The following is a 16,581-nucleotide window of genomic DNA, read 5'->3' as shown; positions in this document are numbered from 1 at the left end:
TTTCTCTCTCTCTCTCTGTGTACGCACAAAGAGAAAAGGACATGTGAGGACACAGTCACAAGGTGGCCATCTACAAACCAGGAAGTGGTTCTGGTGAGGATGCTTTGATCAACCATGCTGATGCTTTGATCTTGGACTTCTAGCCTCCAGAACTGTAAGACAATAAACTTCTGCTGTTTAAGCCACCAGTCTATGGTATTTTGCTATAGAAGCCTGAGCTAACTAATACAAGGAGCAAAGAAGACTTCTCAGAGATAGTGCTTGGGCTAAGACTTGAAGAGAACAGGAAGGACTTTTTGTTTCCAGGCGGTGAGATGTAGGGTCTTTCCAGGCAAAGGGAACATGAGACAAGGCACAGAAATTTCAGGAAACAGCATGTGTCCAAGTAGTTGAAGCACAGGTACCTGAAATGGGAGGGGAAGCTGGAACAGTAGCAGAGGCCAGATATTGAGGTTTAACATCAAAGGCCAAAGACTTTGCTTAAAGAATCAACTCCAGTGGGAAGACACTGAAGGTTCTTAAGCTATTGGGAAGTACATAATAGTATCCATTTTCAAAAGACCATTCTTGTGGCTGCATAGACGGCCAGACCGATAACAGTGAAGAATAATTAGGCTCTGATTTTCACAATGTGCTCCATGAGGCCCTAAGGGTCTCAGAAGTCAAGGGTCACCGTGAAGATGGAGGAGGAAGCTAAGTGGACAGGATCCTGAGACCCCATGTCCACTTCAGTCCCAGCCCTGAAGTTCTGTGGCCCTGGACCAGACCTGGAATCTTTGTTACACTCAGGACAACCAGCCTTAGAAAGTCTGTAAAAGTCTTCAAAGACTGTACAGAAAATGGCTCATCTGGAGGTAAAGGCACTTACCCTCAAGCCTTCCAGTTGTGGTGAAAAGGTCAAGGAATTATCAGAAATTCTGAGAAATGTGTCTGGACTCATGCCAGGAATAAGACAGCACTACTAAATAACACCATTTGGACAGACTATATAAACCCAAGTTAGATTGGAGGCCATGACAAAGCCCTAGTCTTCTATGGCTCTTAGCAGATTCTCAGACAATACCCAGGTAAGGAGATGAGATTGTGTGGAAAAGTTAAAATAAATAAGTGATTTTCATGTCGTAGATATCTGTTCTTAACTGACATTTTTATCTGAAAATATCAGATGATAGTTATCTACAATACAAAAATAACATAGAGCAAATAAGAACTACTATAAACTAACCTGCTTTAGAGAAAAGATGCCATCACTTAGGAATGAGCTTTAAAAATCTCATCAGCAGTTTTTGGCAAATGTATAGTCAAACTAAAAAGAGTATATTTTAAGACTGTGAAGCAAGCACTGTGCCCAGCAGAGGGCAGTGCAGCTCTCCACAAAACTCACTGAGTACAAATGAGAGTCGCGCTCACATTAGGAGCTGAAATATTCTCATCCATGAAAACTATTTTGTGTCTAGTGACTTTACCTTTCTAAAATGTGACAGACATATTGACAAACTGCTATGTCCCTTGAAGAGGTAGCACAAGGAAGAGCTATTAAAGTCTTGTAATTTTGAAATTCCCTGGAACATATTAGCTCCTTCCAGATAAAGAACTGTATCATCATTTGGGGAGGGCTAAGGTTTCCTTTGCCTTCACTATTTAAAACAACTGTCTTTGTTTCCTAAAACTTACTAAATAAATGAGCTTTTAAAAGAGCCTAATATCCCAAATTTTATTTTACATTCTCCTTTAACTTACACTGTATACAACCTCAATAGCTGAGGACATTTTTTATTCTAGAGCGTTTCCTATGGAAATACGCAGTACAAAAGTGGTTCTCAAGTAAGATTCATTCCAACAGGTAGCTTCCATCCTAATAATGTATGGTTGATCGTTTTAATTTTTTTCTTCTAGCAATATTGTGCTAATTCTAACTTTGAACAGACTTATAAACTACCATTATGGTCTTGACAGCCACAGATGAACATTTATGTTCTTCAAAAGAACAGGTTTAAAATACCAATTTTAGGTTTATATGATGTATGATAATACTTTTTAAAAAACATGCAAATAAGAGCTATACAAAATACACATTTTTGATCCACTAACATTCATCCTCCACATATAGGCACTTGATTCAAACCAAAACAATGGCAATGAATTATTATTTTTTTAAACTCAAGTGTTTCAAAGTTTTTCAGTAGTAAATTTACAGCTGAAAATTTTGAAAAGACCTAGATTCAAGTCCATTTCCTGAGAACTAGGACATGACTGCTCAATTCATCATATTTATTGTTTATCGCAAATATACAGATGAGATGTGCAGTTATACATTTTTAACAAAAGAATAACAAATTAATAAATAGTCCTTCAAGATTACCACAAACTTATCTGCCACTCAGAAAAGAGATGTATTCAGTATTTCAGTCTCATAGGAAAACTGAACAACAGCAAATAAATTAAACAATTCTAAATATAGTTACTATGGCCCAATTAGCTCGAATAATGATGGGAAGTCAGAATAGCTTTACTTCTTAGAAAAGAATATAACAGATCCACAACTTAGCAACCATGCTGGATAGCCTGTAAGCCATCTCTGCTGTCTGAGGAAGCAGTGACAAAAAGCAGGAATTACTATTGTGGTTGTGGTTTTCAAAACGTTACCTCCAGAAGTGCAGTTCGAACCCCTCACATTTTCCTTTGCATTTTAAACAGGGGGCTCCAAATCCTTGCTCATGTCCTAAGCCCATCTGTTAAAGAGAAAACAACGTGAACCTGTTATTTCATTTTTTTTAAAAATCTAAAAAAATTCAATAAATTACACCTTTAATTCCATTTACCACTCCTGTTGATATAACTTGCAAATAAATCTTTTATGAGTGTCACATTGTTTAGTCAGTGATGACACCCAGGTATACTAAATGGCGATTCCAAGTACACACACAACATACTTTGTATTCTTATTGCTTTTTTTCATGAATAGAAAAGCATTAGAATACAACTACGTAGAAGACTACAAATATTGCAAGTGACAAAAAGTCATGAATTTATCTCTTTGGCCACTTCATGCCCTGTATACAATAGATACAGGGAGCAGTCAGAGGAGCCAGAGCTCGGAAAGCAAGCCTAGCCCCAAATGACATATTTTTTGGCAAACATGGAATATGCAAATGATTTAGGGAAATACAATTTAATATTATTATTTTATTTTTTGATAAATATAATAATAATAATAATAGCAACAACAAACATATTGAATGCCAGGAATAGAGACAAAGTACTTATCTCATTGAAATCTTACAGAACCTCATAAAATGCTTATAAAGTAGGCAATATTGTTCTCCATCTTAGAGATGACAACTGAAATTCAGAGAGGCTGTAGAGCTTGCTTAAGATCAAAATGTTAATAAATGGTAGAGAAGAGATCTGACTCCAGGTCTACCTGATTCCAAGGTCTGTGCTCTTATGCCTGAGGTAGGGGTGGAGGGGTTGTACTACTGTCCTTATTATAGCAAACTATTTCCCTTTCCCGTATTAAACAATAACCCTCTGGAACTCCTGAGACATGACTTAATAAGCAGAAGAGGGGGGTGCAGATGAGGGAAGGACACAAGAAGGCAATGGAACCTCTTTTACCCAACTATTGATACTAGAGTAAAAAAGATTGACTGGCTTTGTTGCTTCAGCACATCAGCAAATCACCAGTGCCTCGATTATTCTGTAGTTTAAATATCACATCAGTGACTGCTGACAAATTTGTTACTGCGTAGTGTCTGGAGTAAGAGTTCAAGCCAGATGAGAGATTTATTTCAGTGGCTCCCTGTTGTAGCTTTACCAAGTTGTGTTTCTCACTGTGCAATCAAAACCACATTGTAACTTGTTCCTTGAAAGATCAGCTTGACCATGCCCTGAAGTTTAAATGAAGCCCTTCCATTTTTCCCTGAAGAAAATGACCACATCCTCTTACGATAACTAAGGGCATATTCAAAACCAGCTGGTCCACCCAGCTGCTTAGGAGGACCTACAATATTTTAAAGGTATACCCTCTCAAGAATACTTTCTAAAGGGGATAAAAATCTCTCCAGCATTAACTAAACTTTGTCACCTTTGCCATGTCTCCATTACCAATTTTCAAAAGATTTAAAATTCTCTAAATTGTATACTTTAACACTAGACACTTTTTTTTGAAAGAATCAAATTATTTCCTTGTCACTGATCATTATAGTTCACAGTACGGAAATAAAGTGGGTTACGCAAAAGACAGAGAATCTAGCTATTTTAGTTTTCTGGTCTTTTGCAAGGAACATAATTAAGGAGTTTTCTCCATTACGATATCCACAGTAAAATGAACAGCAAATCTAAAAAGAGGTCAATTCTTTTTCAAGCCCTTTCTAGTTTTCCATTACAGGAGAGGTAACAATCCTGAATTCTCCTGGTATATGGATTTGCCTCATACTGTGTTTCATGCATCTCCTGCTAAACTCTGATCCCAAATGAAAATTAAGATTACATTATTAAGGCTTAATCACATAGCTTAGCTTAAATCAGCTGCTTCAAACTCTCTTGTATATAATTCACAGTAAGAAATACATTTTATCCCATGAAAGAGAACATGCAGACACACACAAACTTATATGTAAGTGCGTATAAAATCCTGAAACAAAGATTTACTGGCTTATATAATAATGGAGAACTAAGTATGCTTCTGCCTCTAAGTTAAATGGCCACCTAAACAAATTCTTGCCTGCCTTCCAATCTAAATCATCTGGTCTGAGCAACACTGGCCTTAATAAACTACCAGGAACATACTGGACCAATACCATCTCATTCTGTATTTCTGAATGAAACTCGGAAGCTCAGCTAATAAAACTAGAACCTCAATTAGTCAGCAGAGATTTTACACTAAGGCCTCAGTGTAGCTCATTGCTGATTTACAAAGTCAGCCTTGGAAAGGGGCAAGTTGTTTCTTTCCTACCTGCTTTTCAATCTTCTTAAAATGGTTATCAGTTTATTTATTAGAATTATTAGAACTGGTGGTGTCTCACGAACATCTACTCTTTTAAAGTGCCCCACATATTCTTAGTGCGGGACAGGCCTAGGCATCCCCCTGGTGTAAGAGATCAGGAAACTAAAATTCAGAGGAGAGATGATGTGCTCCTGGTGGTACAGTTAGTCAACAGCAAGCTAACCTAAAACCCAGTGTCTGACTTGTGCTGCACTGTGCTAGTGCTGCTGGGGCAGACTCTATAGGGTGTCCAGTGGGAGCCCTTCCATTTTCTAAAAAGATTCCCTGCTTCATTTCTGCTTCAAGGAAAAGAACGACAAGCCCCAAGCCTCCTGCAACACCTCTCAATGGAGATGACTTTGAGACCTCTATAAAGAGAAGCCTTGAATCAGGCAGGGAGGTTGGGAAAGCTCTTTTGAACAAGTGATAGCTGAACTGAGCTGGAAAGGATGAGCAACATCTAACTCAGTAAAGAGGAGAAGGAAGTATGTTCAAGGCAGAGGGGACACCATATTTGAAGCCTGTGACAGAAGAGGGATGGTTAGAGCTGAGGACATCTTAGAGTACTTGAGAGGTGATACGGCCAGCCTTGCAGCAGGCCAAGTGGGGTTCTCTTTTTTTTTTTTCCCTTTTCCTGAGGAAGAAATAAATCTCCTGAACAATTTGGTACGGTGTCTTAGGACACCAGATTTAACAGAGAAGACATTCCCAGAGAAAGGATGATACTCTAAGGAGGAAGCTTTAGAGAAAAGCCATGCAGGCAATGGGGGTGGGGTGGAGAATGGGGGGAGGGGGGCAAGAGCCCCTCTTAAGTTCTGCTGGCCAAACCTCAGGGTTAGGGAGACGCACGGAAATAAAGTGCGTTATGCAAAAGACAAGAGAATCTAGCTATTTTCGTTTTCAGGAGACCCGACTCTGAGAAAAGCAGTAATTTGAGAAAAGGGCTCTGCAGTCTGCCCTGGAAAGCTCAGAAAGCACTGCTCCAATGTTCTTCCACCCCTGCCGGCCGGCCTGCCTGGAAGGTCAACTTAATCTCCATACAGGCTCTTTCCCGCAATTTGGGTTTGTGACCACCTTAAGAACATGTCCCTTCCCACCTTCCCAAACACACACACTTTCCTCTTCCCCCAGGGCCCAGACATAAGGAGTGAGGGGACTCTCAAAAATCACAAAGAGACAACAAGTAAATGAAAGAGAGTGGAATGAGGTCATGGCAATATGATACACTCTCTCCTGCTATAACCCAAAGGAAGCAGTTCTAATTAAAAAACAACACTCAAACCAAAAAAGCACCTAGTTTTCAAAACCACTGTTAGCAGCTAAAGTGATTAGAGAGTTTCAGACTGGCAATGAATTTACTCTCTTTAAGGGAATTTTATTAAATTTCCCCTGTAAATGAAGCTATAAAAACTCAACCTCCTTGACACCCAGCATTGACGATCTCTAACTTATGCCACTTACTGGGTGGATACGTCTTCCATAATCTTACCCTTTTTATCAACCTCAGTTAGGATACAAAAGCACAAAGCCACTCAGACAACAAAGATCTGTGGTTCACACTCCAGCATTTTCCCTGTTTCGTCGATGTGCCTAGTTCCAGGCTAAATTATAATCCAGAGTGCAATGTGTTCTCTAATCCTGTTCAATCCAATTTAGATGATAAAATTGCACCCCAGCAGACACATCCCTACTGGTGTGAGGCAACTTTCTTCTGCTTTTGTTCCCATGCCAATTTAGGCATCCCGGCATCTGCTACCCTCCCTTTAACCAGTCAAACATATATCAAATGAAGTAAAATGTACTGATTTTACTCTGTAGTAAAATGAGTTTCAGAGCCAGAGCTGCCCTAGGCACAGTTTCTCAAGACCTATTCCGAGACCTTTTGGGCAGAGGTCACAGGAGCTGGGATTCCCCGACTCTTCCTAGTCTCAGTTTGAGGGTCTGGAACCCCATCTGTCCTAGGGGCTCAGCCAATTTCTCGTCCTCCTTACTCTGTGTTCAGGATTCCCTTAAGTCCAGGATCCAGAATTCTTCTCACTATACCTTGTCCTTCCCTCTACCCGCAGCACAGACTGCATCCTTTGGTCAGGGTCCTTCTCCTTTCCTCAAGAGCCATGGCTGTTACTCTTAGACATCCGGATCTCACCGGTTAGTTTCTGCCCAGGTTTCTGGGCTGGAGAATTGTTGGTGAGGGATGAGAACAGGGAAGGTGTTATTTAACGATACCCATGGTGTGTGGGAGGGGGTGGTAGAGAGGAAGAGGAGTCCAGAAAGTATTAGCTCCTCAGCTAAGGCAGCCTGGCTGCTTAGAACGTGAAGTTCAGATCCTTGGAGTAATATAAACACCAATATATGTGTGCTCCTATGTCGTACGTCACGAGAATTAGCTACACCAGGTATTAAGGAAATGATCAACAATTACATGGCTAAACAGTGAAAATGTAGAAAGGGCACTGGAAGAGAGTCAGGAAAACTGTGATCTGGTCCCAAGGTATTATATCACTGCCAAGTCCAGTGATTTTAGAAGTCATTTTTCTTCTTTAGGCTTCATCTAGATAATGAAGGAATTGAACTAGATCAATTCCAAGACACCTTTTAATTCTAAAATTATGACTGAAAATCATGTTTCAGATTAACTTCATCTTAGTTGTTATTCAGCATGGTCATCTGCTCAACATTTAAACACTAAATAGAAAATAATTATTTGAGAAAGCTAATATATTATTGGCTCTTGCAGGTCAGAATCATTTGGAATTCAGCTTGGAATAGTAGTTTGTAAAGTACACATAGGAAACAAAAAATTTACGTTCTGAGGGATAAGACACAGTTCTGTTGCACATAATTATTTCAACAGCAAATGTGATATAGTATTCCCTGTAGAGTCAATGCTTGGTGCCTGAAAACACATGTTTTTCATAAGCACACAAGTCCCAAAGCTGTCTACTTCATATAATTTTAGTAACGCATTCTGGCCAGCATCAATACAAGGTTATGACAGATTAATTTTTCTTCTTCGGTGTCCAAGAAAACAGGTCCTTTGGATTGACTATATTTGGAAAAACTACAGTCACGCTTTAGGAATACCTATCAAGGTCCTTTGAAAAAATAAAATGACGTATAATATTTATTCTGAAATACTAGTCATAGACAAATAAGACTTTTAAAATATCCTTAATTATAGGATCCAGATACTGAGCTTATAGCACTATGATCTGTGCCTCCAAACATCCATCATCTCCTGCTTGTTTTAGAGTAAGAAATGGGAATGGGTTCAATTTCTCCATATTCATAATTTCAGGCAACCAGATAGGTTGGCAACATTTCAAGTGACCCTTATGACCCAGGAAAGGGTACTGCATGTCAGATACTTTAAAGAAAGAGGAAAGAAGAGTAGAGAACATCTGGTATTTCAAACACAGTCTGAGTTGATCTGGATACAATTTGGGTCTGGAAGATATTATTCAGTATTCATGGTGAGATCATCTGATTCATGCTGTTTTCATAACCAAATTTCCCTCTGGAGCAAAAAATCATATGTGGTTACTAAACAAGCAAGTGTTACTAAGACTTCTTTAATCATCTTGGAATGAAGCTGACCAAGGTAGATTATATGAAATACACATATATTCTCTCTCTCTGTACATGTGCATCTCTATTCATCTACCTATACATATATATGTATACATGCATTCATATTACACTCTTAGGCATTTTAGATCTTGTTCACATGAATGAATATTCTGGACAAAGGAACTGTATTTCTAAGTAAATAATTCCTCTCAGCACGTGGCTCTTTTAGAAACCTGGTATAATCTGTGAAGTTCCCCCCACCCAAACCCAAATTGATATGTTTTCATTAATCTCTGACATAAGATTTTAAACAGTTTTAGCTTTTTAGCTCAATGCCTGTCTCACATTATCTACTAAGATTTTCAGTAACCACCCCCCATAGAAAAAAAAAAAAAGGTTAGGTTGCATAGAAAACCAGACTTAAATGTAAAAAGAGAGGCATCCTTTAACTTCTATAGTTTGCCAAGTGTTTTAGGTGAGAGCACTTTATAGGTGAGAATAATTTATTGTGATTAAGAGCCACGATTAATCATTCCTACTAAAATTGCTGTTATCTTTTCCTTTGCTCATAAGAACGAAAACTTCCCATCTCTCACTTACTCAAGTCTGAAATACATGAGAACAAGAATGAAGAAAAAGTCGTTACCTAGTCATCCAAACTCGGGCCGGGAGGCCTTCTTTATCCTTGTCTAAGCCATGCTTCTTACGTCCCTGTCTTTTCTGGTCTCTTCTCTAAAACCTACAGTTTCCTCCTTCATCTCCACTCCACAGTTCGTGTTCAAACTTCTTATCACATCAACCTGGGAACATACTCTCCAAACTAATCACTCCTTTCATATAATGTCATAGTGCTGCTCCCAAAATTATTTTAATAAAACCCAAAGATGATCATAACATTCCCCTTGTTAGATATTTTTAATGAGTGCAGTGAATTTCACACGTCTTAGCCTGGCAGAGAAAAGCCTTTTCAACCTGGCACCACCCTCGCTCCTACAGCTCCCTTCCTCACACCCCACCCCTCCAGCCATGCTCTGCTTCTAGACGAGCTTTTTCCTTGCCTGGATCTCATTCCTCTTCTCCTCCATCTGGTAAAATGCTACTCTCTGTACACCCAGTTCAAACAGCAGTTACTCCGTGATACCTTCCTTGAACTATCCTCAGCGAAGTTCTTTGAATTCCTATTGGTCTTGGTTCAAATTCTACTATTTAGTCCCTTTTTTCTATACTATGACATCCATTTACCCCACTAGACTGTGAGTTTCTTGTTCATATTTGAATTCCTGACGCCTGCTACACAGCCTGAGATTTGTAGAAATGCCAAAAAGTGTTATCTATTTATTTAATACTTGTTTTAATTATCAAATGATCTATGACATAGCACTTTTACCCCATGGAATTCCCATTGCTTTTCACAAGAAAAATAACAAATAAAAAATTTTTTAAAAAAGCGCTCTGGCACGGGTGATGGTGATATAAGAGCAATGGCAAATATTTATTGAGCAATTATATTATCAGGCATGGTTATAAGATTTTTACATGGATCATCTCATTTTATACTCATAACAATTCTATGAAAACTATTAATTATTATCTGCATTTCATCCAGATGAAGAAACTAAAGCAGAAAATTGTTAACGGGCCCAAGGTCAGTTGCATTGCAGAATGCCTGTTCTTAACCTCCAGTGCCTAAACATAGGTCATGAACATGGAAAGACCCTGGGGTAGATAAATATTTAGTAATTAATTTTTTAAAAATAGAAAGAAATATAATTTTAACTTGAGATCAAAATATTATAGCCAAGAATAAAATAATCAATGAAGGGTCTTTAGTTTTCAAGACCACTTATTCAGAAGTAAGTGGGAATAAAACTCTTCATAGCAGATTCTAGGATTCATTTCCACATCCCTTCAGCTTTTCAGTGCACGAAGTACAAAGCCAGAGCCCTACATGAATTTGTATCATAAAATCCACTGTGAGACAAATGGACTGACACCTTTTTGTTCACACATAGTAGTAAATCATCACTAACAAATCATTGTGATAGGAAAGAAAAGGAAACAAGTGATCTTTCAGTCTAAATAGTTTATAATAAATGCTGTTCTGGAGGTACTGGGTCAATCTTCCTGGAACTTTAACAAATTAAATAGATAACTCCCACCCAGTCTTCCCCTACATTTCTTAGGTCAGTACCAGTATTAGGTAAGTGATACAAGGACTGTAACCAAGGCAATCTGTCTACTTCGATCTGGGATGTAATCAAATTGCAGCAGATTACCTAAGACATCCATACAACTTCAGTAAATATGGTAACGTTTTTGACGAAGATCAGAAGTAGATCCTGCTGCTTTTTTCTAGGAAACAATAATGAATTTTAGTTTTGGTAGGATACCTTGAAGCGATTCTAGTTATGCTTTTTATTAATGAGCACTGGTAGTTGTGAAGGTGGAAGTGGTAGTAAAAATACCTCAACCACCATTTGTTAAGATGTTAATACCTACCAGGCACAATACATACATCACCTTATGTAACTCTCAAGACAACCTGTGGGAAAGTGTTATCACTCCTATTTCACAAATAAAGACACTGAGACTTGGAGAGATTAAGAAATTTGTCTAAGATCGCCCAGCTATCTTGTCGGCAATATGCCAAGTGCAGAGCTGAGATTTGAATCTTGGCATTTCTAACTCTAAATCCTGAGCTCTTGACTACAAAGTCACCACTTCTTTCCTCCAAAATGAGACTTTGAAGATAAGTAATAATTTAAATGAGTAATATGCCTCATCTGTAACTTCTGTAGAACAATAGATTTTGATCTGAAAGACTGCTTATTCGTCACCAGCCAGAAGCTCTCCTTCCTAGACAAACCTGAGACTGATTATAAGAAACCTGAGTGTCAGCTGCACTAACACTGAATGCCCTGAGGTGATTAATCACACACACAAGAGGGCCCTCAAAAGAATGGGTCAGGAGTCAAGGAAAATATCCAGGGTCCTGATGCAAAATAGGTCTCTTCCAATGTTATAGCAAGAGAAAAAATGTTTTAAAAGAAACAATGAAATACAAATGAACAAATTGAATCTCAGAGTTGAAAGATCTTTATTCAAAACATGGAGACATCACTAGTACTGAAAATTACTTACTACATTATATAAACGAATCCATACATTTATGCAGTGTCCAGCGGTTATATAATGAGGCAAAAACTGCAATAATTCTTTTCATTTTTTCTTTCAAATTACTAAATTCCTAGATTTATAATGGAAAACCTCTGTATTAATTGCAAATTACCCTAAAACTTAGGGGCTGAAAATAACAAATATTTGTCATCTCATAGCTTTCTGTGTGTCAGGCAGGTGGGAGTGACTTAGCTAGGTGGGCTGGCTCAGGGCCTCTTGCAAGGTTGCAATCAGGGGTCAGCTAGGGCTGCAGTCATCTCAAGGCTCGACTGGAAGGAGATCCAATTTTAAGCTCTCTCACATTGGTACCTATGACATGGCAGCTGGTTTTCCCAGGGGCAAGTGATCTCACAGAGAGTGAAACTACCCAAGACAGAAGCTGCAGTCTTTAATCTTGAAAGGGATATACCATCACATCTGCCATGTTATATTCCTTGGCAGCAACTGACCAGGTCCAGCCCACACTCAAGGGAAGGGGAATATACAAGAGTATGAATTCCAGTAGGTGGGGATCAATGGGGGCCACCTTAGAGACTGTCTACCACAGCCTCTATTCTGTTTTGATTTTAAATACTAAGCGATTTGTGATGACAGACTTTACAAAGGGAGAGGATATAGGGTGTGCTTATCTACCACCCCTGACTTTATTTTTTTCCATTTCAAATATTTAAATGTGTCTTCACCCCAACGGGCATAGTAAAACAAAACTTTGCTCATTCCTTTATAAATTCTCTTATTCACCTCAATTTAACTGTTCACTCAGTCAAGATCAGGGAACAGTCTTCCAGAAGGCAGGGTAGAATATGATTTTTAGTCTCTAAGTCTTATTCTCTAACCATCTCAATGTATATACATACACACTTGTGTGCACACATACTTGTGTTTTAGAACACAGTCACAAACCAGAATACAAAATATCAGGTTTGACTAGCAAGAAATTTCTAGAAATATATTTAAGAGGAAAATTTCACAATTTTTATATGTCATAGTCCTTAATGAATAGAGAATAAAACTGGAAAAAGACTGATATAAACCTTATTCTATTACATAACTCTTCTGGTGATGGAAAGTAAGGAAAAAATATATAGCACTTCTTTGTGATATCAGAATGTAAATTACTTGATTCAAATTAGGTAGTATTTATAGTCACCAGTTCATAACTAACTTCTCAGTACTGTATACTTTTTCGAAACCTAATGTATCCTCACCGTATTATTAGGGACAAAATAATTTAGATTTTTTTTTAAGAGATTGCACTTATTTTAGGTAGCAAATTATAAAAAGAAATGTATTGTGTCTGTTCAGTTTATGCTGGCTCCTTATAAACATTTTTCAAACTGACTACTATCAAATAATTTTTAAACTCTTACGTAAAGGCAGTCACTTGAGATGTTCACCAATAGAATACCTCTTCTGCAAATTCTACTCAAAAAGGGCCTCCTCCTAACTCTGTTACTTTGAGAAAGACAATGCAGGCTATAAAAATGTCACAGGCTACAATTGCTGATGAAATGGCTTCTTAATTAGGATAGGCTGAGCTCTGGCTCAGTGGAAAGACTCCGTAATGCATTTGCTTTTATACACAGGTCTCAGAGACTCCCAATTATTAGCTATAAAAGGGATTTTTAAAACTTGATTCCAAAAGCCATCTGTAGGAGTCTCTTAAAAGAATTTAGATCATGACAAACAGTTCTAATTTGGTCTTGTGTCACTACCTCCACAGCTGGCTCTAAAGAGTGGATTCCACAGATAGTGCTGTGTACTGAGAAGCCTTTATTAAGACTGCATATCCCAAAACTTGAATATTGCCATCATTGTTTACCAGGCCTAAGGGCTATAGTATTATTTCTTTAGGAGTAACCTGTTATAGGAGTGGGGTGAGGATAACTATACAATTAAGTGATTATTGCCACTAATTGCCTATCTAATCAGAGCACACGCAGGAAAAGAGGACAGTACAGGCATGTTTTCAGAGCCAGAATGAAGGGAAAGGCCTGTGGCGTTGGTTGAGAGAGCTGTTAGAGAAGGATGCCCAGGGAATCATGAGCATCCAAAGGAACCTGGAGAGAAAAGCCCAACGGAGAGAAGGCTTTCACAGAAAATTGGGGGTAAAAGGCACAAAAAGACAATCTTCTCATTTTCCACTTTCGCCCAGGATTGGCATTCAGGTGTATTTAGAGCAAAAACAAAGTCTTATAGCACAGATAGGGGTCTTGGAAACTGGGAAAGGAAGGGAGAGATACAGAAACCCTACTGCCAGATGCCTTATGCTTATTTACTTATTGTTCAGCCTTTTCACACCATCCCTTACTCTGGAAAAAATGAATTATGTTTATATGATGTGTTGTGTAAACATAAGTGCCTTAACTAAGTTTTGATCCATCTTCTGATTTTTGATCTATTAGAGAAGTGGTTTGGATTCACATGCTTTTTGTTCTATATTTAAACTATAGCCCAAGAACTTTGTCACTACAAAAGGTACACAGACATCATCTTAGATTTGTCAAGGGTTCAGGGGAAATAGACAACTTTCAAAATCAAAATTAGATTTGACTAGGTTAAAAGGGGGCCCATTCTCAAGTGACCAATGATGTCAGGGAAGCTACAGTGTCCTGATTCTTTATTCTTTCTTATGTACAGAGGGCTATGAGGGTAATTCAGAATGAGAAAAGCCTTCTCTAAGACCTTTTCCATAGCTTTCACTGTGGGAGGCTGAGAAGACTTACATCCTAGCAATAGAGGGGGTATAAGTTATGATCTGTTGCCTAATAAACCACCCTTAAACATCGTGGCTTAAAATAACAATCATTTATTCTGTAGTTTCCGGTCATGATATTCTGCTCATGCTTCTGCAGTTTAGCACCTTGGGCTGGGCTCAGCTGGATAGTTCTTCTGGTCTGAGCTGGGCTCACTACATCTGTAGTCACCTTTCAGGTGAGCTAGGGACAGCTAGTATAGGGGAACCTCAGCTGAGATGTTTCATCTTTTCTATGCCATTTTTCATCCTCCAGTGGGCTGGGCTAGGCTAGTTCACATGATAGTAGCAGGGTTCCAATAAAGTAGTTAGAAGCAAACAAGCCCTCGTGAGTGTGGAGCTTCTTTTTACGGGGAGCCAACGTAGTCCCAACCCACAGCTTGGAACCAAGCCCAGACTATATCAGCTAGACTCCAGTGAAATTTCCTCCTCTACCTCAAGAGATGACAAAGTGTATTAAATAAGAATCAAGATTAGGATAGAGATATAGATCCTCAGCAGTAGCTTAGGTTCCTGTACAAGCTCAGTGGCACACTTCCTAAATTCAAACCTGAAATCTAGGAAAGTCACAAATCACTACAGATCATGTACCTTGGCTTTCTTTTAGAAGAGTCAACACTGAAAATGTTATGGTGTGAATACCAAGGGTTTACAGACTTTTTGCAGCCATGTTCCTTTGGTTCATTTATTTATTCTTCCTGGAATTCCTTCTTTGCCTACTGAAACCTTATTTATCCTACAGAAGTTAGTTTGAATGTTGTTTCCTCCATAATGTTGTTCCCAATATACCCAATTAAATTACTTCTGCTTCTGAAACTTCATAATACAGTAGCCACCCCTTATCCACATTTTTGCTTTCTATGGTTTCAGTTATACACGGTCAACCATGATACAAAAATATTAAATGGAAAATTTCAGAAATAAACAATTCCTAAGTTTTAAATTGCACTCTGAGTAGCGTGATGAAATCTTCAGCCTTTGCTCAGTCCTGCCTTGGATACGAATCATCCCTTTGTCCAGTTTATCCAGCTAGGTAGTCACTTAGTAGCCAACTTGGTTATCAGACTGACTGTTGCAGTACATTGCAGTGCTTGTGTTCAAGTAACCCTTATTTTTACTTAAACACATTATTGACTGGAGACGTATTAATTCGTCTTTTGTTACCCGAACGTTATTGACCGAAGACGTATCAATACATTTTTAGAGAGTGGTACAATTAACATAACCGTGAGAAGTTGTTAGAGCTTAAAATTGATCAAGGGTTCATTATACAACTTATGATTGTCGTTATCACTCACATTTTGCTCCGTTAGGTTTTTGTGCCAATCTTGTGTATATTATAAACGTAAAATTTTCAAAAATGATGCATTGCGAAATGTTGAGTGCAGAAGAATTTTTCGGTGAATTTTATGCCGATACTTTCTCCGACTGTCTGAGCGACATATATACTAGTGTCTCAGAAAATGATAGTTCTTCAGAATATAGTTCTGATTCAGATGATGTGAATATTAGACCAACAAAAAGACAAAAAAAACCTTAGTGATCAATTCCGATACGGAAAGTGAAAATGAAACTCACAGTGCTAGAGAATGCTCCTTTGCTTCTACAGAAGAGTGGATTGAAGACAACATTTCACGAAAATTAGAAGAATTTACAGGTGTGTCACGTGTAACTATAGACTGTAATAACTTGCAAAGTGTTAGTGAAATAACGGAATTAATTTTTGGCCAGCCAAAATAAAAATCGCTGGCCACAGGCATTAGTTTCTGGAAAAATTCCCCGGTCAATAACGAGTTAGTAATGGCTCCAAAGCGCAGGAGCAGTGATGCTAGCAATTCGGATCTGCCAAACAGGAGCCTTAAAGTGCTTCCTTTAGGTGAAAAGGTGAAAGTTCTCCACTTAACAAACAAACAAACAAAAATTGTACGCTGATGCTGCTAAGATCTATGGTAAGAAGGAATCTTCTATCCATGAAATTGTGAAGAAGGAAAAAGAAATTCATGTTAGTGTTGCTGTCGCACCTCAAACTGCAGAAGTTATGGCCACACAGTGCATGCTAATTGCTTATTTAAGATGGAAAAGACATTAAATT

At 38.3% G+C, this 16,581-nt stretch overlaps 1 protein-coding gene across 1 annotated transcript in view; it reads right to left on the bottom strand.

The window, feature by feature from the left end:
- TES (testin LIM domain protein) overlaps positions 1-16,581 on the bottom strand; it is a 44,698-nt gene that overhangs the window by 18,153 nt on the left and 9,964 nt on the right. Inside the window, exon 2 of the mRNA XM_061197962.1 lies at positions 2,647-2,732. Coding sequence (XP_061053945.1) covers positions 2,647-2,732 — 86 coding nt within the window. The remainder of the gene's footprint in view (positions 1-2,646; positions 2,733-16,581) is intronic.

The sequence above is a fragment of the Eubalaena glacialis genome, chromosome 8, assembly GCF_028564815.1.
Source record: "Eubalaena glacialis isolate mEubGla1 chromosome 8, mEubGla1.1.hap2.+ XY, whole genome shotgun sequence".
Classification (NCBI taxonomy): Eukaryota; Metazoa; Chordata; class Mammalia; order Artiodactyla; family Balaenidae; genus Eubalaena; species Eubalaena glacialis.
Note: the sequence above shows the minus strand (reverse complement) of the source record. Positions and strands in the feature narration are given on the sequence as shown.